General features: G+C 48.9%; 1 protein-coding gene across 1 annotated transcript in view; it reads left to right on the top strand.

Moving 5' to 3' along the window:
• The window catches only part of ap4m1 (adaptor related protein complex 4 subunit mu 1), a 48,497-nt gene extending 31,679 nt beyond the window's left edge, over nt 1-16,818 (top strand). The window contains exon 11 of the mRNA XM_078200767.1: nt 16,786-16,818. Within this exon, the coding sequence (XP_078056893.1) occupies nt 16,786-16,818 (33 nt within the window). The remainder of the gene's footprint in view (nt 1-16,785) is intronic.
• Nucleotides 16,819-17,818: the final 1,000 nt, after the last annotated feature.

Below are 17,818 nucleotides of genomic sequence, written 5' to 3' on the forward strand. Positions count from 1 at the left end.
CACCGCATCGTCATTTCCGGAACGGGAGCCGGAAGCACATCTGATTGACGTCACGTCCGGTCTCTTGCAGCACCGCCATCAGGTCAGCAATGGGATCAGCAGCTCATTCAGTCTCCATCCCTGACCCCTGACCATCCCTGACCCCTGACCATCCCTGACCACCCCTGACCACTCACCATCTCTGACCCCTGACCATCCCTGACCACCCCTGACCACTCACCATCTCTGACCCCTGACCATCCCTGACCCCTGACCATCCCTGACCACCCCTGACCACTCACCATCTCTGACCCCTGACCATCCCTGACCCCTGACCATCCCTGACCACCCCTGACCACTCACCATCTCTGACCCCTCACCATCCCTGACCCCTGACCATACCTGACCCCTCACCATCCCTGACCATCCCTGACCCCTGACCATACCTGACCCCTCACCATCCCTGACCCCTGACCATCCCTGACCCCTCACCATCCCTGACCATCCCTGACCCCACCTGACCCCTCACCATCCCTGACCATCCCTGACCCCTGACCATACCTGACCCCTCACCATCCATCACCATCCCTGACCATCCCTGACCCCTGACCATACCTGACCCCTCACCATCCCTGACCACTGACCATGCATGACCCCTGACCATCCCTGACCCTTGATCATGCCTGACCCCTAACCATGCCTGACCCCTGACCATGCCTGACCCCTAACCATGCCTGACCCCTAACCATGCCTGACCCCTGACCATGCCTGACCCCTGACCATGCCTGACCCCTGACCATCCCTCCTCCCCGAACCATCCCTGACCATGCCTGACCCCTGACCATCTCTGACGCCTGACTATGCCTGACCCCTGACCATCCATGACCCATCAGCATCCATCACCATCCCTGACCCCTGAATATCCCTGACCTCTCATGATCCCTGACCCCTCACCATCCAGCACCATCGCTGACCCCTGACCCCTCACCATCCCTGACCCCTGATCATCCCTGACCCCTCACCATCCATGACCTCAGACCATCCCTGACCCCTCACCACCCCTGACACCTGTCCATCCCTGAGCCCTGACCATCCCTGAGCCCTGACCATGCCTGACCCCTGACCATCCATCATCATCTCTGACCCTTCACCATCCCTGACCCGTCACCATCCCTGAGCCCTGACCATCCCTGAACCATGACCATCCCTGACCCCTCACCATCCCTGACACTGACCCCTGACCATATCTGACCACCCCTGACCCCTGACCATCCCTGACCCCTGACAATCCCTGAGCCCTGAGCATCCCTGAGCCCTGACCATCCCTGAGCCCTGACCATCCCTGACCCCTGACAATGCCTGACCCCTGACCATCCCTGACCACTCAACATCCCTGACCTCTCACCTTCCATCACCATCCCTGACCCCTGACCATCCCTGACACCTGACATTCCTTGACCCCTCACCATCCCTGACCCCTGACCATGCCTGACCCCTGACCATCCCTGACCCCTCACCATCCCTGAGCCCTGACCATCCCTCACCTTCCCTAACCATCCCTGACCCCGACCATGCCTGACCCCTGACCATCCTTGAACCCTGACCAACCCTGACCATGCCTGACCCCTGACCATCCCTGAGCCCTGACCATCCATCCTTCCCTAACTATCCCTGACCCCTGACCATGCATGACCCCTGACCATCCCTGACCATGTCTGACCCCTGACCATCCCTGAGCCCTGACCATCCATGAACCCTGACCATGACTGACCCCTGACCATCCCTGAGCCCTGACCATCCCTGAACCATGACCATCCCTGACCCCTCACCATCCCTGACACTGACCCCTGACCATATCTGACCATGCTTGACCCCTGACCATTCCTGACCCCTGACCATGCCTGACCCCTGACTATCCCTGACCCTTCACCATGCCTGACCCCTGACCATCCCTGACCCCTGACCATCCCTCACCTTCCCTAACCATCCCTGACCCCGGACCATGCCTGACCCCTGACCGTGCCTGACTCCTGACCATCCCTGAGCCCTGACCATGCCTGACCCCTGACCATGCCTGACCATCTCTGACCCCTGACCATGCCTGACCCCTGACCATCACTGACCATGCGTGACCCCTGACCATCCCTCACCTTCCCTAACGATCCCTGACCCCTGAGCATGCCTGACCCCTGACCATGCCTGACGCCTGACCATGCCTGACGCCTGACCATCTCTGACCCCTGACCATGCCTGACGCCTGACCATGCCTGACGCCTGACCATCTCTGACCCCTGACCATCCATAGAACCATAGAACCATAGAAAATTACAGCTCAGAAACAGGCCTTTTGGCCCTTCTTGTCTGTGCCGAACCATTTTATGCCTAGTCCCACTGACCTGCACCTGGACCATATCCCTCCACACCCCTCTCATCCATGAACCCGTCCAAGTTTTTCTTAAATGTATTTACCACTTTATCCGGCAGCTCATTCCACACTCCCACCACTCTCTGCGTGAAGAAGCCCCCCCTAATATTCCCTTTAAACTTTTCTCCTTTCACCCTTAACCCATGCCCTCTGGTTTTTTTCTCCCCCAGCCTAATGCGGAAAAAGCCTGCTTGCATTTACTCTATCTATACCCATCAAAATCTTATACACCTCTATCAAATCTCCCCTCAATCTTCTACGCTCCAGGGAATAAAGTCCCAACCTATTCAATCTCTCTCTGTAACTCAGCTTCTCAAGTCCCGGCAACATCCTTGTGAACCTTCTCTGCACTCTTTCAATCTTATTTACATCCTTCCTGTAACTAGGTGACCAAAACTGTACACAATACTCCAAATTCGGCCTCACCAATGCCTTATATAACCTTACCATAACACTCCAACTTTTATACTCGATACTCCGATTTATAATGTACCAAAGGCACTCTTTACGACCCTATGCACCTGTGACGTCACTTTTAGGGAATTCTGTCCCTGTATTCCCAGATCCCTCTGTTCAACTGCACTCTTCAGAGTCCCACCATTTACCCAGTACGTTCTACTTTGGTTTGTCCTTCCAAAGTGCAATATCTCACACTTGTCTGCGTTAAATTCCATTTGCCATTTTTCAGCCCATTTTTCTAGTTGGTCCAAATCCCTCTGCAAGCTTTGAAAACCTTCCTCACTGTCCACTACACCTCCAATCTTTGTATCATCAGCAAACTTGCTGATCCAATTTACCACATTATCATCCAGATCATTGATATAGATGACAAACAACAATGGACCCAACACCGATCCCTGTGGCACACCACGAGTCACAGGCCTCCACTCAGAGAAGCAATCCTCCACAACCACTCTCTGGCTTCTTCCATTGAGCCAGTGTCTTATCCAATTTACTACCTCCCCATGTATACCTAGTGACTGAACCTTCCTATCTAACCTCCCATGAGGGACCTTGTCAAAGGCCTTGCTGAAATCCAGGTAGACAACATCCACCGCCTTCCCTTCATCCACTTTCCTGGTAACCTCCTCGAAAAACTCTAATAGATTGGTCACACATGACCTACCACGCACAAAGCCATGTTGACTCTCCCTAATAAGTCCCTGTCTATCCAAATATTTGTAGATCCTATCCCTTATCACACCTTCCAATAACTTGCCCACCACCGACGTCAAACTTACTGGCCGATAATTTCCCGGATTTCTTTTGGAACCTTTTTTAAACAACGGAACAACATGAGCCACCCTCCAATCATCCGGCACCTCCCCCGTGAATACTGACATTTTAAATATGTCTGCCAGGGCCCCTGCAAGTTCAACACTAGCTTCCCTCAAGGTCCGTGGGAATACCCTGTCCGGTCCTGGGGACTTATCCACTCTGATTTGCCTCAAGATAGTGAGCACCTCCTCCCCTTTAATCTGTAAAGGTTCCATGGCCTCCCTACCAGTTTGCCCTATTTACGTAGACTCCATGCCCGTTTCCTCAGTAAATACGGATGCAAAAAAACCATTTAGTATCTCCCCCATCTCTTTTGGTTCCATACACAGTCTACCACTCTGGTCTTCAAGAGGACCAATTTTATCCCTCACTATCCTTTTGCTCCTAACATACCTATAGTAGCTCTTTGGATTTTCCTTCACTCTGTCTGCCAAAGCAACCTCAAGTCTTCTTTTAGCCCTCCTGATTTCCCTCTTAAGTAGCTTCTTGCACTTTTTATACTCTTCGAGCATCTGATGTGTTCCTTACTGCCTGTACATTTCATACAACTCTCTCTTCCTCTTAATCAGTGTTACAATCTCCCTCGAGAACCAAGGTTCCTTATTCCTATTTACTTTGCCTTTAATCCTGACAGGAACATACAAACTCTGCACTCTCAAAATTTCTCCTTTGAAGGCCTCCCACTTTCCATTTACATCCTTACCAGAGAACAGCCTGTGCCAATCCACACTTCCCAGATCCCTTCTCATTTCATCAAATTTGGCCTTTTTCCAGTTCAGAACTTCAACCCGAGGACCAGATCTATCCTTATCCATGATCAGGTTGAAACTAATGGCATTATGATCACTGGATCCAAAGTGTTCCCTCACACTCACATTCCTCACCTGCCCTAACTCATTTCCCAATAGGAGATCCAATATCGCATCCTCTCCAGTTGGCACCTCTATATACTGGTGTAGAAAATTCTCCTGAACACATTTTACAAACTCTACCCCATGCAAACCTTTAACAGTATGCGAGTCCCAATCTATATGTGGAAAATTAAAATCCCCTACTCTCACAACTTTGTGTTTCTTGCAGTTGTCAGCTATCTCTCCGCTGATTTGCTCCTCCAATTCTCGCTGACTATTGGGTGGTCTATAATACAAGCCCATTAATGTGGTCATACTGTTCCTGTTTCTCAGCTCCACCCATAGGGCCTCTGTAGACAAGCTCCCTAATCTATCCTGCCTGAGTACCGCTGTAACATTTTCCCTGACCAACAATGCCGCCCCCCCCACCTTTTATCCCTCTGACTCTATCCCGCCTGAAACATTGGAACCCTGGAACATTGAGCTGCCAGTCCTGCCCCTCCTGTAGCCAAGTTTCACTAATAGCTATAATGTCATATTTCCATCTGTCTAGCCACGCCTTCAGCTCATCTGCCTTCCCCACAATACTCCTGGCATTGAAATAGACACACCTCAAAAGATTATTTCCACCACACTCTACCCTTCCATTTGTGATTTTGCTTGAACTAACCTGTCTTTTTACCCCTGCTCCACTATCTGCTCTGGCACTCTGGTTCCCATCCCCCTGCAAATCTAGTTTAAACGCTCCCCAATAACACTAGCCAATCTCCCTGCAAGTATATTGGTCCCCTTGTAGTTTAGGTGTAACCCGTCTCTCTTGTACAGGTCCCACCTGCCCCAGAAGAGGTCCCAATGATCCAAGAATTGGAAACCCTGCCCCCTGCACCAGTTCCTCAGCCATGTGTTTATCCACCCAAGCATCCTACTCCTGCCCTCACTGGCATGTGGCTCAGGTAGCAATCCTGAGATTACTACCCTCGGGGTCCTGCTTTTTAACTTCCTTCCAAGCTCTTTGTACTCACTCTTTAGGACCTCCTCACTCTTCCCACGTCATTGGTACCGACGTGTACCACGACATCTGGCTGATCACCTTTCCACTTTAGAACGCTGTGCACGCGATCAGAGACATCGCTGACCTTGGCACCTGGGAGGCAACAAACCATGCGGGAGTCTCTGTGCCGACCACAGAACCTCCTGCCCGTACCTCTGACCGTTGAGTCCCCTATCACTACTGCTCTCCTCTTCTTCATCCCACCCTTTTGCGCTGTAGAACCAGACTCAGTATCAGAGTTCCGGCTGTTGCAGCTTGTCCCAGGTAAAGCACCTCCCACAACAGTATCCAATTCAGTATACCTGTTGTGGAGGGGTATGGCCACAGGGGAACCCTGCTCTGCCTGTCCTTTCACACTGCCATTTCCTCTCCTTACAGTAACCCAATTTCCTGTGCTCTGCTGCTTCGGTGTAACTATCTCCCTAAAGCTACTGTCTATATACTTCTCATTCTCCTGAATTAGATGGAGGTCATCAAGCTCCTTCTCCAGTTCCCTAACACGCTTTGCTAGCAGCTGCAGCTGAATGCATATTTTGCAGGTGCTGTCGTCAGGGATACCGGAGGTCTCACTGATCTCCCACATCCTGCAAGAGGAGCATTCCAACATCTTGCCTGGCATATTTTTTTTTTAGTCTGGGGAAATACAGGAGTAAACTTTCTGAAAAAGAAAAAAAAACCTACTCTCACCTCTGCCTGTTCTTGCCGAAGCCCGTTTTGAGCCAAAGCCCTTCAGCTCTCATTCTGCCCCCTGCTCACTCTGCTGCCCGCTAACGACGCTGCCCGCTCAAAGGTGCGGCCTGCTTTTAAACCCTCCAAAACCTTCCCAGGCTGCTGCTGGGCCCATTTCCTGTTTTGAAAAAAAACCTCCGATTTTTTTCACAAATTTAGCTGAAAAATAAATAAATAAATTAGTGCACAAACAAGCTCCCTTACCCTCAGCCTGCTCCTGTGGAACAATGCCTGACCCATCACCATCCATCACCATCCCTGACCCCTGAATATCCCTCACCCCTGAGCCCTGACCATCCCTCACCTTTCCTAACCATTCCTGACCCCCCTCACCTTCCCTAACCATTCCTGACCCCTGACTATCCCTGACCCCTGGACCATGCCTGACCCCTGACCATCCCTCACCTTCCCTAACCATCCCTGACCCCTGACCATGCCTGACCCCTGACCATCCCTGAGCCCTGACCATACCTGACCCCTGACCATGCCTGACCCCTGACCATCCCTGAGCCCTGACCATCCCTGACCCCTGACCCTCCCTCACCTTCCCTGACCCCTGACCATCACTCACCTTCCCTGACCATCCCTGACCCCTGACCATGCCTGACCCCTGACCATCCCTCACCTTCCCTGACCTCTGACCATCCCTGACCCCTGACCATCCCTAACCCCTGACCATCCCGACCATCCCAGACCACTCCATGCTGACCCACGCCAGACCAGTCCATGCTGACCCACCCCAGACCAGTCCATGCTGACCATCCCAGACCACTCCGTGCTGACCACCCCAGACCACTCCATGCTGAGCACCCCAGACCACTCCATGCTGACCACCCCAGATCACTCCATGCTGACCACCCCAGACCAGTCCATGCTGACCATCCCGGACCAGTCCATGCTGACCATCCCAGACCACTCTATGCTGACCATGCTGGACCACTCCATGGTGACCATGCCAGACCACTCCATGGTGATCATCCCAGACCACTCCATCCCTGACCATCCCAGGCCACTCCATGATGACCTGCCCTGACCAGCCCATGCTGATTGAGTTTGGGATAAGGATGTGTAAATCATCATCTGGTGTGGCACAGTGGTTCGCACTGCTGCCTCACAGTGCCTTGGACCCGGGTTTGATTCCTGGCTTGTGTCACTGTCTGTGCGGAGTCTGCACGTTCTCACCGTGTCAGCGTGGGTTTCCTCCGGGTGCTCCGGTTTCCTCCCATGCTCCAAAGATGTGCAGGTTAGGTGGATTGGCCGTGCTAAATTGCTCCTTAGTGTCAGGGAGATTGGCAGGTTAAATACGTGGGGTTATGGGGATAGGGTCTGGATGGGATTGTTGTTAGTTCAGGCTTGATGGGCTGAATGGCCTCCTTCTGCACTGTAAGGATTCTATGATTCTTTGTACCCTAACAATCTCACTTATCAGTGCTTCCCACTGGCTTCCCACTGATTTATCCTTTAGCAGTCTTGTCCAGTATACCTCAGGCAAATCACTTCTCAGTTTTGTAAAATTTGCCTTTCCCCAGTTTAAAACTTCTACTCCTTTCTAATCTCTGTTCTTTTCCATCATCATACTAAATCTAACTGAATTGTGGTCGCTCGTTGCGATATGGTCGCCCACTGTCACTTCACCCAATTGTCCATCTTCAGTTCCCAAGAATAAATCCAGAATTGTATCTTCTCTCATTTGGGCACATCACATACTGTTTGAAAAAAAAAATCCTGGGCCACAGTACGTAAAGTTTTCACCCTCAATGCCCCTTATATTGCTTGAAACCCAGTTGATGTTGGGACAGTTAAAGTCTCCGATTATTATTGTCTTACAGGCAGAAATTTACCCACGTATGTTTCATAGAATCCCTACAGTGCAGAAGGAGGCCATTCAGCCCATTGAGTCTGTACCGACCACAATCCCACCCAGGCCCTATCCCCGTAACCCCACACATTTACCCTGCTAATCCCCCTGACACGAAGGGGCATGGTCAATCAACCTAACCCACACATCTTTGGACTGTGGGAGGAAACCGGAGCACCCGGAGGGAACCCACACAGACACGGGGAGAATGTGCAAACTCCACACAGACAGTGACCCAAGGCCGGAATTGAACCCTGGGACCCTGGCGCTGTTAGGCAGCAGTGCTAACCCGCTGTGCTCCCCAAAAGTTTCTATATTCTTAAAAACATAGAAAGTAGAAGCAGGAGTAGGCCATTCTGCCCTTCGAGCCTGCTCTGCCATTCATTTTGATCATGGCTGATAATCAAATTCAACATCCTGATCCCGCCTTTCCCCCATATCCCTTGATCTCTTTAGCCCCAAAAGCTATATCTAATTTCTTCTTGAAATCACACAACCTTTTGCTCTCAACTACTTTTTGTGGCAGTGAATTCCACAGATACACCACTCTCTGGGCGAAGAAACAATATTTTTCACTGTATTGGGGTCCGGGTCCATAGGACTCTAAAATCGGCCCCGCAGGTGGAGGAGGTGGTTAAGAAGGCGTATGGTGTGCTGGCCTTTATCAATCGAGGGATTGAGTTTAGGAGTCCGGGGATAATGATGCAGCTATATAAGACCCTCGTCAGACCCCACTTGGAGTACTGTGCTCAGTTCTGGTCGCCTCATTACAGGAAGGATGTGGAAAAGATTGAAAGGGTGCAGAGGAGATTTACAAGGATGTTGCCTGGATCGAGTGGCATGCCTTATGAGGATAGGCTGAGGGAGCTCGGTCTTTTCTCCTTGGAGAGATGTAAGATGAGAGGAGAGCTAATAGAGGTATAAAAGATGTTGAGAGGCATAGATCGGGTGGACTCTCAGAGGGTGGAAATAGCTGCTACGAGAGGACACAGGTTTAAGGTGCTGGGGGGTAGGTACAGGGGAAATGTTAGGGGGAAGTTTTTCACACAGAGGGTGGTGGGCGAGTGGAATCGGCTGCCGTCAGTGGTGGTGGAGGCAAACTCAATAGGGTCTTTTAAGAGACTCCTGGGTGAGTGCATGGGACTTAATAGGATGGAGGGTTATAGGTAGGACTAAAAGGTAGGGATATGTTCGGCACAACTTGTGGGCCAAAGGGCCTGTTTTGTGCTGATGTTTTTCTATGTTTCTATGTATACCAATACACGTGACAATAATAAATTAAATTTCTCCTCACCTCAGTCCTAAAAGGTTTACCCCTTATCCTCAAACTATGACCCCTAATTCTGGATTCCCCCACCATTGGGAACATTCTTTCTGAATCTACCCTGTCTAACCCTGTTAGAATTTTATAAGTTTCTATGAGATTCCCCCCTCACTCTTCTAAACTCCAGTGAATATAATCCTAACCAACTTAGTCTCTCCTCATATGACAGACCTGCCATCCCAGGAATCAGCCTGGTAAAGCCTTGCAGCAAAACATCCCTATTCTTACATTCAAATCCTCTGTAAATTTGGTGACAAATTTAGCTCCCTCTTCCAAATCATTAATATATAATGTGAACAGTTGGGGGTCCTCGCACAGATCCCTGCGGTACCCCACTTCTATTTCCTTCTCACAATTTGGGAGGCTGCAGTGTCCTCCTTGTAATGTAACTGCTCCTATTGTATTGCTGAGCTCAACCCATAGAGTCTCATGTGTTAACTCATTGAGTATATCATCACCGTTGAAGGGAGATTTAAAGAATATGTTTAGAGGGAACAATATCCTTGGTTTCGGTGCCTGTACAACAATTTATATTCAAAGGTACCTGTATAGCAATTTATATTAGTAGGAATAAATAGTACATAATAAATATGTATGAATTTACTGTTATACGATCACAAAGGGCATGCATGCAAATTCCACCATGTTAACAGGAGCTCAGGATAGTAAAACGACACAAGATGGATGCGACTTTTAGCCACATTTCTGAACACCACTAGCTGGCTGGAGCATTAAGCTTGTGTACAATAGACCACAGATACTGGTGACTGGTACCAGTCTATGATCTGAGGTCTTGGATGAAAACCAGACACGGAGGATTAGGGAGGACAGTCGTGGGAGATGATAAGGAGGCCCACTGGACAAGGAGTATTGTCCACTCAAGGACTCCAGATGGGAGAAAGAAAGATAGTATTGACTGAGGTACCAGGAGTCTTGTCCATGAGACCACGAGCTGATCATGAACAAGCCCACCTTACGTAATGCCTTCTTCATTGGATATGTGACTGCTGTATGTAATCTGTAATCAATATTATTGGACAAAGTCCAGCCATGATGGGCTGTGTAGATGTTTGAAAAATGTATAAGAATGGATGTTTTTCCTTTGTTGGTCGGAGAGAGGCACTGGGTTTAACAGGAGCCATCTCCCCGCCGCAAAATTAAACCGTTTGATGCGTGGACCAATCCTGAGCGTTGAGTGATTTCTCTGAGAGTCTCTCCCGCTAACAATCACTTTTCACAACTGTCATTGATTTTTTAACCAATAATGCTACCCCCCTTCTTTTTGTCACCCAGCGTATCCTGCCTGAAAACTCTATAAACAGAGATATTGAGCTGCCAATTTTGCCCCTCCTGTAGCGAGGTTTTGTTATAGCAACGATATCCTGCTGCCATGTGTTTATCCGTGCCAAAGAAACAAAGAAAAGTAGAGCAAAGGAATAAGCCCTTTGGCCCTCCAAGCCTGTGCTGATCATGATGCCCTAACTAAAGTAAAAACAAAACCTTTGGCCCTTACTCGGTCCGTATCCCTCTATTCCCTCCCTATTCATGGACCCATCCAGATGCCTCTTAAATGTTGCTCATGTTCCTGCTTCCACCACCTCCCCTGGCAGCGCGTTCCAGGCACCCACCACTCTCTGCGTGAAAAACCTCCCCCACACGTCTCCCTTAAACTTTCCCCACACATCTCCCTTAAACTTTCCCCCGCTCACCTTGAACCTGTGACCCCTTGTAATTGACACTTCCGCCCTGGGGAAGAAGCCTTTGACTATCCACTCTGTCTGTGCCTCTCATAATTTTGTAGACCTCTATTAGGTCTCCCCTCAGCCTATGGGCGGCACGGTAGCACAATGGTTAGCACTGCTGCTTCACAGCTGCAGGGACCTGGGTTCGATTCCCGGCTCGGGTCACTGTCTGTGTGGAGTTTGCACATTCTCCTCGTGTCTGCGTGGGTTTCCTCCGGGTGCTCTGGTTTCCTCCCACAGTCCAAAGATGTGAGCGTTAGGTTGATTGGCCATGCTAAAAATTGCCCTTAGTGTCCTGAGATGCGTAGGTTAGAGGGATTAGTGGGTAAATATGTAGGGATATGGGGGTAGGGCCTGGGTGGGATTGTGGTCGGTGCAGACTCGATGGGCCGAATGGCCTCTTTCTGTACTGTAGGGTTTCTATGATTTCAGCCTCTATCTTTCCAGTGAAAACCATCCTAGTTTATTCAATCTCTCCTCATAGCCAATGCCCTCAAGACCAGGCAACATCCTGGTGAACCTTCTTTGCACTCTCTGCAAAGGTTCCATGTCCTTCTGGTGGTGTGGTGACCAGAACTGCATTGAATACTCCCAATGCGGCCTAACCAAGGTTTTATATAGCTGCAACATGATTTCCCAACTCTTGTAATCAATGCCCCGGCCGATGAAGACAGGCGGCACGGTAGCACCGTGGTTAGCACTGCTGCTTCACAGCTCCAGGATCCCGGGTTCGATTCCCGGCTCGGGTCACTGTCTGTGTGGAGTTTGCACATTCTCCTCGTGTCTGCGTGGGTTTCCTCCGGGTGCTCCAGTTTCCTCCCACAGTCCAAAGATGTGCGGGTTAGGTTGATTGGCCAGGTTAAAAATTGTCCCTTAGAGTCCTGGGATGCGTAGGTTAGAGGGATTAGTGGGTAAAATATGTGGGGGGAGGGCCTGGGTGGGATTGTGGTCGGTGCAGACTCGATGGGCCGAATGGCCTCCTTCTGCACTGTAGGGTTTCTATGTAATATGCCTTCTTAATTGGCCACCTGTGTTGCCACTTTTAGGGAACTGTGGACCTGCACGTCCAGATTCCACTGTATGCTAATGTTCCTAAGGGTTCTGCCATTTACAATGTAATTCACACCTAAATTTGATCCTCCAAAATGTATCACCTTGCATTGTCCAGATTAAACTCCATCTGCCCTTTGTGCCCAAGTCTCCAATTTATCTATATCTGGTTGTATCCTCTGACAATCCCCGCACTAAATCACAAAAACCCTACAGTGCAGAAAGAGGCCATTGGGCCCATCGAGTCTGCACCGACCACAATCCCAACCAGACCCTACCCCCATATCCCAATACATTTACCCTCTAATCCCTCTAACCTACGCATCTCAGGACACTAAGGGGCAATTTTAGCATGGCCAATCAACCTAACCCGCACATCTTTGGACTGTGGGAGGAAACCGGAGCACCCTATGCTCCTATGTAAAACCTATGTACCCTATGTAAAACTATCAGCAACTCAAGGGTTAATTCACCTGCCTTGTTCGTAATACTCCTTGCATTGAAGTATAAACAGCTCAACCCTGCCAATTTCCTTTGCTGGATACTTTTTAACCCTCTTAACTTCTGTCTTTCCGAGTCGCTGACTACATCTAATTCCTGCTTCCTGATCGGAATCTGACCCATATAAGTCTACCCTTTGGTTCCATCCCCCTGCCACACTAGTTTAAAACCTCCCCAACAGAACTAGCAAAAGCCCCGATGAGGATATTGGTCCCAGCTGAGAAAATTCCTGTGTTAGAAGCAATTCAGAGAATGTTCACTTGATTCATTGCTGGGATAAGGGGCTTATCTATGGTGAAGAAGGCATTCAGCATGCTTGGATTCATTGGTCAGAACATTGAAAACAGGAGTTGGGACGTCTTGTTGAAGTTGCACAAAATATTGGTAAGGCCACACTTGGAATACTGTATACAGTTATGGATATTAATAAACTAAAAGAGTGCAGAAAAGATTTACTAGGATGCTACTGGGACTTGATGGTTTGAGTTATAAAGACAGGCTGGATAGATTGGGACTGTTTTCCCTGAAGGGAAGGAGGCTTAGGGGTGATGTTATTGAGGTCCATAAAATAATGAGGGGCTAGATCAGCTAGTCAACATCTTTTCCCAAAGGGAGGGGAGTCTAAAACTAGAGGGCATAGGTTTAAGGTGAGAGGGGAGAGATACAAAAGGGTCCAAAGGGGCAATTCTTTCACACAGACAGTGGTGAGTGTCTGGAACGAGGTTCAGATGTAGTAGTAGAGGCAGGTACAATTTTGTCTTTTAAAAAGTGTTTAGACAGTTACATGGGTAAGATTGGTCGAGTGGGATATGGGTCAAACACGGGCAATTGGGAACTAGCTTAATGGTAAAAACTGGGCAGCATGGACAAGTTGGGCTGAAGGGCCAGTTTCCATGCAGTAAACGTCTATGACTATGAAGAAAGATTGAACAAGTTGGCCTATACCATCTGGAGTTAAGAAGAATAGAGAGGTAATCTTATTGATACATGTAAGATGCTGAGGGGACTCGATGGGGTGGATACTAAGAACATGTTTTCACTTGAGGAGGAATTTGGAACTGGGGACACAGTTTAAGTAGAGGTCGAGTAGAGGCTGAGTGCCAACTCTCGGATGCTTCCTCCTACCTCCCCCTGGATCATGACCCCATCATTGAACATCAAGCCACTGTTTCCAGGATTGTCAATGACCTCAACTCCTCTGGAGATCTTTCCTCCACAGCGTCCAACCTCACAATTTCCCAACTGTGGACATGCACCATCAGGACTGCCCCAGTAGGGCCAATCATGTCAGCCTGTTCCTCCCCCATTGAACGCATTTATTCTTGACTCCATTCACTTTCCTCTTGTTCAGTCCCTTCCCAACTACATCCGCGATTCCTCTAATGTGCTGCGCCCTCGCATTAACTTCCAGTTGCCTGGCCCAAACCACCTCCTCCTCACCATGGACGTTCAATCCCTCTACACCTCCTTTCCCCGCCAGGATTGCCTCAAAGCTCTTTGCTCCTTCCTGAGACAGAGGTCTGAACAATTCCCATCCATCATCACTCTCCTCCATCTGGATTCTCTCACTTAACAATTTCTCCTTTAACTCGTCTCACTTCTTCCAGATTAAAGGTGTGGTTATGGGCACCCACATGGGTCCCAGTTATGCCTGTCTCTTTATGGGTTATGTGGAGCATTCCCTGTCCAGTCCTACTCCAGTCCCTTCCCACAACTCCTTCATTGGTACATCAATGACTGGTTTAATGTCGCTCCATGCATTCTGCACCTGGACAAATTTATCAATTTCACTTCCAGTTTCCACTCCATCATCACCTTCACAAGGTCCATCTCGGTCACTTCTCTTCCCTCCTTTACCGCTCTATCTACATTTCTTGTGATGGACTGCCCACCAGTATCCATTACACCAAATCTCACAGCTACCTTGATTACAGTTCTTCACACCCCACATCGTAAGGACTCCATCCTTCGCCTCTGCTGCATCTGTTCTGATGATAAGTTTCCAAAATAGTGCTGCCAATATGTCTTCCTTCTTCCTAATCAAGGTTTTCCTCACACTATGGTTGACAGGGCTCTCAACCGTGTCCGACCCATTTCCCAGGTCACTCCTCTCATGCCCTTTCCTCCCTCCCAGAACAAGGATAGGTTCCCCCAAGGCCTCACTTTTCACCCCACCAGCCTCTGCATTCAAAGGATCATCTTTTGCCATTTCCACCAAATCCGGGATGATGCCACGACTCAACACATCTTCCTCTCACTCCCTCTGTCAGCATGCTGCAGGGACCTTTATCTCCGGGACACCCTGGCCCATTCCTCCATCACACCCAACACCTCACTCCCTGCCCACGGCACCTTGCCATGCAATTGTAGAAGGTGCAATACCTGCCCCTTTACTTTCTCCCTGCTCACCGTCCCAGGGCCCAAACACTCTTTTCAGGTGAAGCAGCTCTTCACAGGCACCTCCTTTAATTTGATCTATTGCATTCGCTGCTCCCAGTGCGGTCTACTCTACATTGGAGAGACCAAACGCAGACTGGGTTGCCGTTTTGCAGAACACTGTCAGTCTGTCCGTAAGCAGGACCCAGACCTTCCTATCGCTTGCCATTTCAATACACCACCTTGCTGTCCTGTCCACATGTCTGTCCTTAGCCTGTTGCAACATACCAGAGAAATCCAACGCAAACTGGAGGAACATCACCTCATCTTCCGATTGGACACTTTACAGTCTTCCGGACTGAACATTGAGTTCAACAACTTCAGAGCCTGAATTTTCCCCTCCGCCTTCACCCCATTTCCATTTGTTTCATATCTTTTCCTCTCATTCATCCACTTTTCATTCTTCTATTTTTTCACTTCTGAAATCTCGCTCTCCATCCTATCTCCAAACCCGGCCCCAGTCCCCTCTCGTGGCCAACTGCCACATTCCTCAGGTCGTCCCTTAACAATCTGTACCTCTGTTCTGCCATTCACACATTCCAATCACTTAATGGATGCTTTTAGTACCTTTCTCATCATGATATACATTTCCACTTACAGCACCTCACTCCCCCAGTATAAATCTTGTCTGATTTTCTTTACTTGCAGCTCTGACAAACATTGGCTCTATTCTCTCTCCACAGATGCTGTCAGACCTGCTGAGTTTCTTCAGCATTTTCTGTTTTCGTTTCAGATTCCAAACATCTGCAGTGTTTTGTCTTTATTTAAGAAGAGGCCTCCCTTTTAAGAAGGAAACGTGGGGAATTTTGTTCTCTCAGAGGTTCAAGAGTATGTGCAATTCTCCCAGAAAGCAGAGGAGGTTGGGTCATTGAATATATTCAAGGCAGATTTAAGACAGAATTTTGATAAGACAAGGGAGACAAGCATTATGGGGAGAAGGTAAGTAGAAAAATAGACAAGTGTTGTTGCAGTTGTAGAACATGTTGGTGAGACCACATCTGGAGTATTGGGTCCAGTTTTGGTCTCCTTATTTGAGGAAGGGTGTGGTGGCATTGGAGGCAGTTCGGAGGAGCTTCACCAGATTGATTCCAGGGATGAAAGGGTTGATGCATGAGGAAATTAAACAGTTTGAGCTTGTATTCACTGGAGTTAAGAAGGATGAGAGGGGATCTGATCAAGGTATATAAAATACTAAAAGGGATTGGTAAACTAAATGTAGACCAAATGTTTCCTGTTATGGGGCAATCTCAAACAAGAGGTCACTGGTGTAGGTTGAGAGGCGGGAGATTTAAAACTGAGTTGAGGAGGAACTACTTCTCGCAGAGGGTGGTGAATTTGTGGAACCGCTGCCCCATAGCGCGGTGGAGTCTGAATCATTGAATGGTTTCAAGAAGGAGATAAGATATTTCTAATAAAAAAGAGATAAGGGGATTCGGGGACCAGGTGGGGAGGTGGATTGGAGACCAGGGAGAGATCAGCCATGATCTGATTGAATGGCGGAGCAGGCTCGAAAGGCTGAATTTGCTGACTTCTGCTCCTAATTCCTATGTTCCTCAAACAGGAAAGTGAAGTTGATGAGACTACAAGGTCATGATGTATTGAATGACGGACAGGCTTGAAGGGCTGAATGTCCTCCTCCTGATTTTAGGTCCCATGCTCCTACGAGGCGAGAGCAAAGCAATCAACAATTAGCTGAATGTCCTCTGGATTATGTGATATGAGAGTGCACTTGTCTGCTCAGTCAGTAGCTGTTCATTATGGGCTGGGGGTTTTTGATTGGACAATGAAGAGGGAGACTTATGCTGCATCTATTACATGTTTCTGCCCTGGCTGTTTTCCACAGAAGTAGTGCATTTATTTTTATTTATGGGACATGGGCGTCGCTGGCTGGCCAGCATTTATTGCCCATCTCAAGTTGCCTGAGGGCAGTTGAGAGTCAACCGCATTGCTGTGGCTCTGGAGACACATGTAGGCCAGACCGGGTGAGGACAGCAGATTTCCTTCTGTAAAGGACATCAGTGAACCAGATGGGTTTTTCCGACAATCGTTTCATGGTCATCAGTAGATTCTTAATTCCAGATATTTTGAAATTTTAAATACTCCAATTATGAAGACATCTCTAAAAGTTCCACGCAGCTGATGCATGATTTTATTTATTATTGTCATATGCATTGGGCTGCAGTGAAAAGTATTGTTTTTTGCATGCTATACAGACAAAACATATCATTCATAGAGTACATAGGGGAGAAGGAAAGGAGAAGGTGAAGAATATAGTTTTACAGCCATAGCCAGGGTGTAGAGAAACATAGAAAATAGTTGCAGGAGTAGGCCATTCAGCCCATAGATATATGAGGCCGGTCCACTCAAAGGTCTGACAGCAGCAGGGAAGAAGCTGTTCTTGAGTCGGTTGCTACGTGACCTCAGACGTTTGTATCTTTTTCCCAACAGAAGAAGGTGGAAGAGAGAATGTCCGGGGTGCGTGGGGTCCTTGATTATGCCGGCTGCTTTTCCCGAGGCAGTGGGAAGTATAGATGGGAGTCAATGGATGGGAGGCTGGTTTGCGTGATGGATTGGGCTACATTCACAACCCGTTG

Source organism: Mustelus asterias, chromosome 31, assembly GCF_964213995.1.
Source record: "Mustelus asterias chromosome 31, sMusAst1.hap1.1, whole genome shotgun sequence".
NCBI lineage: Eukaryota > Metazoa > Chordata > Chondrichthyes > Carcharhiniformes > Triakidae > Mustelus > Mustelus asterias.